Below are 765 nucleotides of genomic sequence, written 5' to 3'. Positions count from 1 at the left end.
CCCTTTCCCCTCCTCTCATTCCTCCACCCCCACAACCCCCACCTCCCCTTCCTACACCTCCTCTCTCACACACTAGTCGAAGCATCAATTCAAACCCAAAAAGAATTAATGAGTCACTTGTTTGATGTACAAGCCTCACCACATTGGCTTTCGTCACTTCCGTCCCCGCAATCGTCTGTGAGGTCACAGATGTGATCAGCCGGAAGACAGTAACCAGAGTTACTGCACTTAAGCTCTGTTGGTCGGCATGGGCCAATGAATTTTCCTACAGAAAACAAAAAGAAAAAATAACAAACACGAATAAAGTCGGTGCTTAGGTAAGAAGTTGGTGACTGTTGTTCACAATAGGTAGATTCTGCTCCTTTAATAATGGATTCTTTTCATTTCGTCTGTCTGCCTTGCTTTTTTGGTTAGTCCGAAACGTCCGCCACTATTTAGATGTATTTTTCTGTAATTCTGATAGTTTTATTTCGAACAGTGGTGTCAGAGTTTAGTTCTTAGGTTACCGGACTCGTAATCATGAGGTTGTGGGTTTGTGAGTTCAAGTTTCAGGTCTTATCCTGGGGAAAGGCACTTAACACCAATTTTTCTCACTTCATCCAGGTAGAAATGGGTACTCGGCCAAAGACAGTGAAAGACCTTTTGAGTTTGTTCGTGTTTTTTTAGTTAGTTAGTATAAGGTTTTACGGCGCTCGCAACTGCTAAGGTCATATGAGCGCGCGGAACACAAGTTGTTCACCTCTGCGAAAGTTCACTTCACGACTG

General features: G+C 43.5%; 1 protein-coding gene across 1 annotated transcript in view; it reads right to left on the bottom strand.

The window, feature by feature from the left end:
* LOC101854134 (MAM and LDL-receptor class A domain-containing protein 1) overlaps positions 1 to 765 on the bottom strand; it is a gene marked incomplete at its 3' end in the record, with an annotated part of 99805 nt that overhangs the window by 79702 nt on the left and 19338 nt on the right. Inside the window, 1 exon segment of the mRNA XM_035971125.1 lies at positions 140 to 265. Coding sequence (XP_035827018.1) covers positions 140 to 265 — 126 coding nt within the window.

Source organism: Aplysia californica, unplaced genomic scaffold (assembly GCF_000002075.1).
Source record: "Aplysia californica isolate F4 #8 unplaced genomic scaffold, AplCal3.0 scaffold00015, whole genome shotgun sequence".
Taxonomy (NCBI): domain Eukaryota; kingdom Metazoa; phylum Mollusca; class Gastropoda; order Aplysiida; family Aplysiidae; genus Aplysia; species Aplysia californica.
This window is presented reverse-complemented; position numbering and strand designations above follow the sequence as displayed.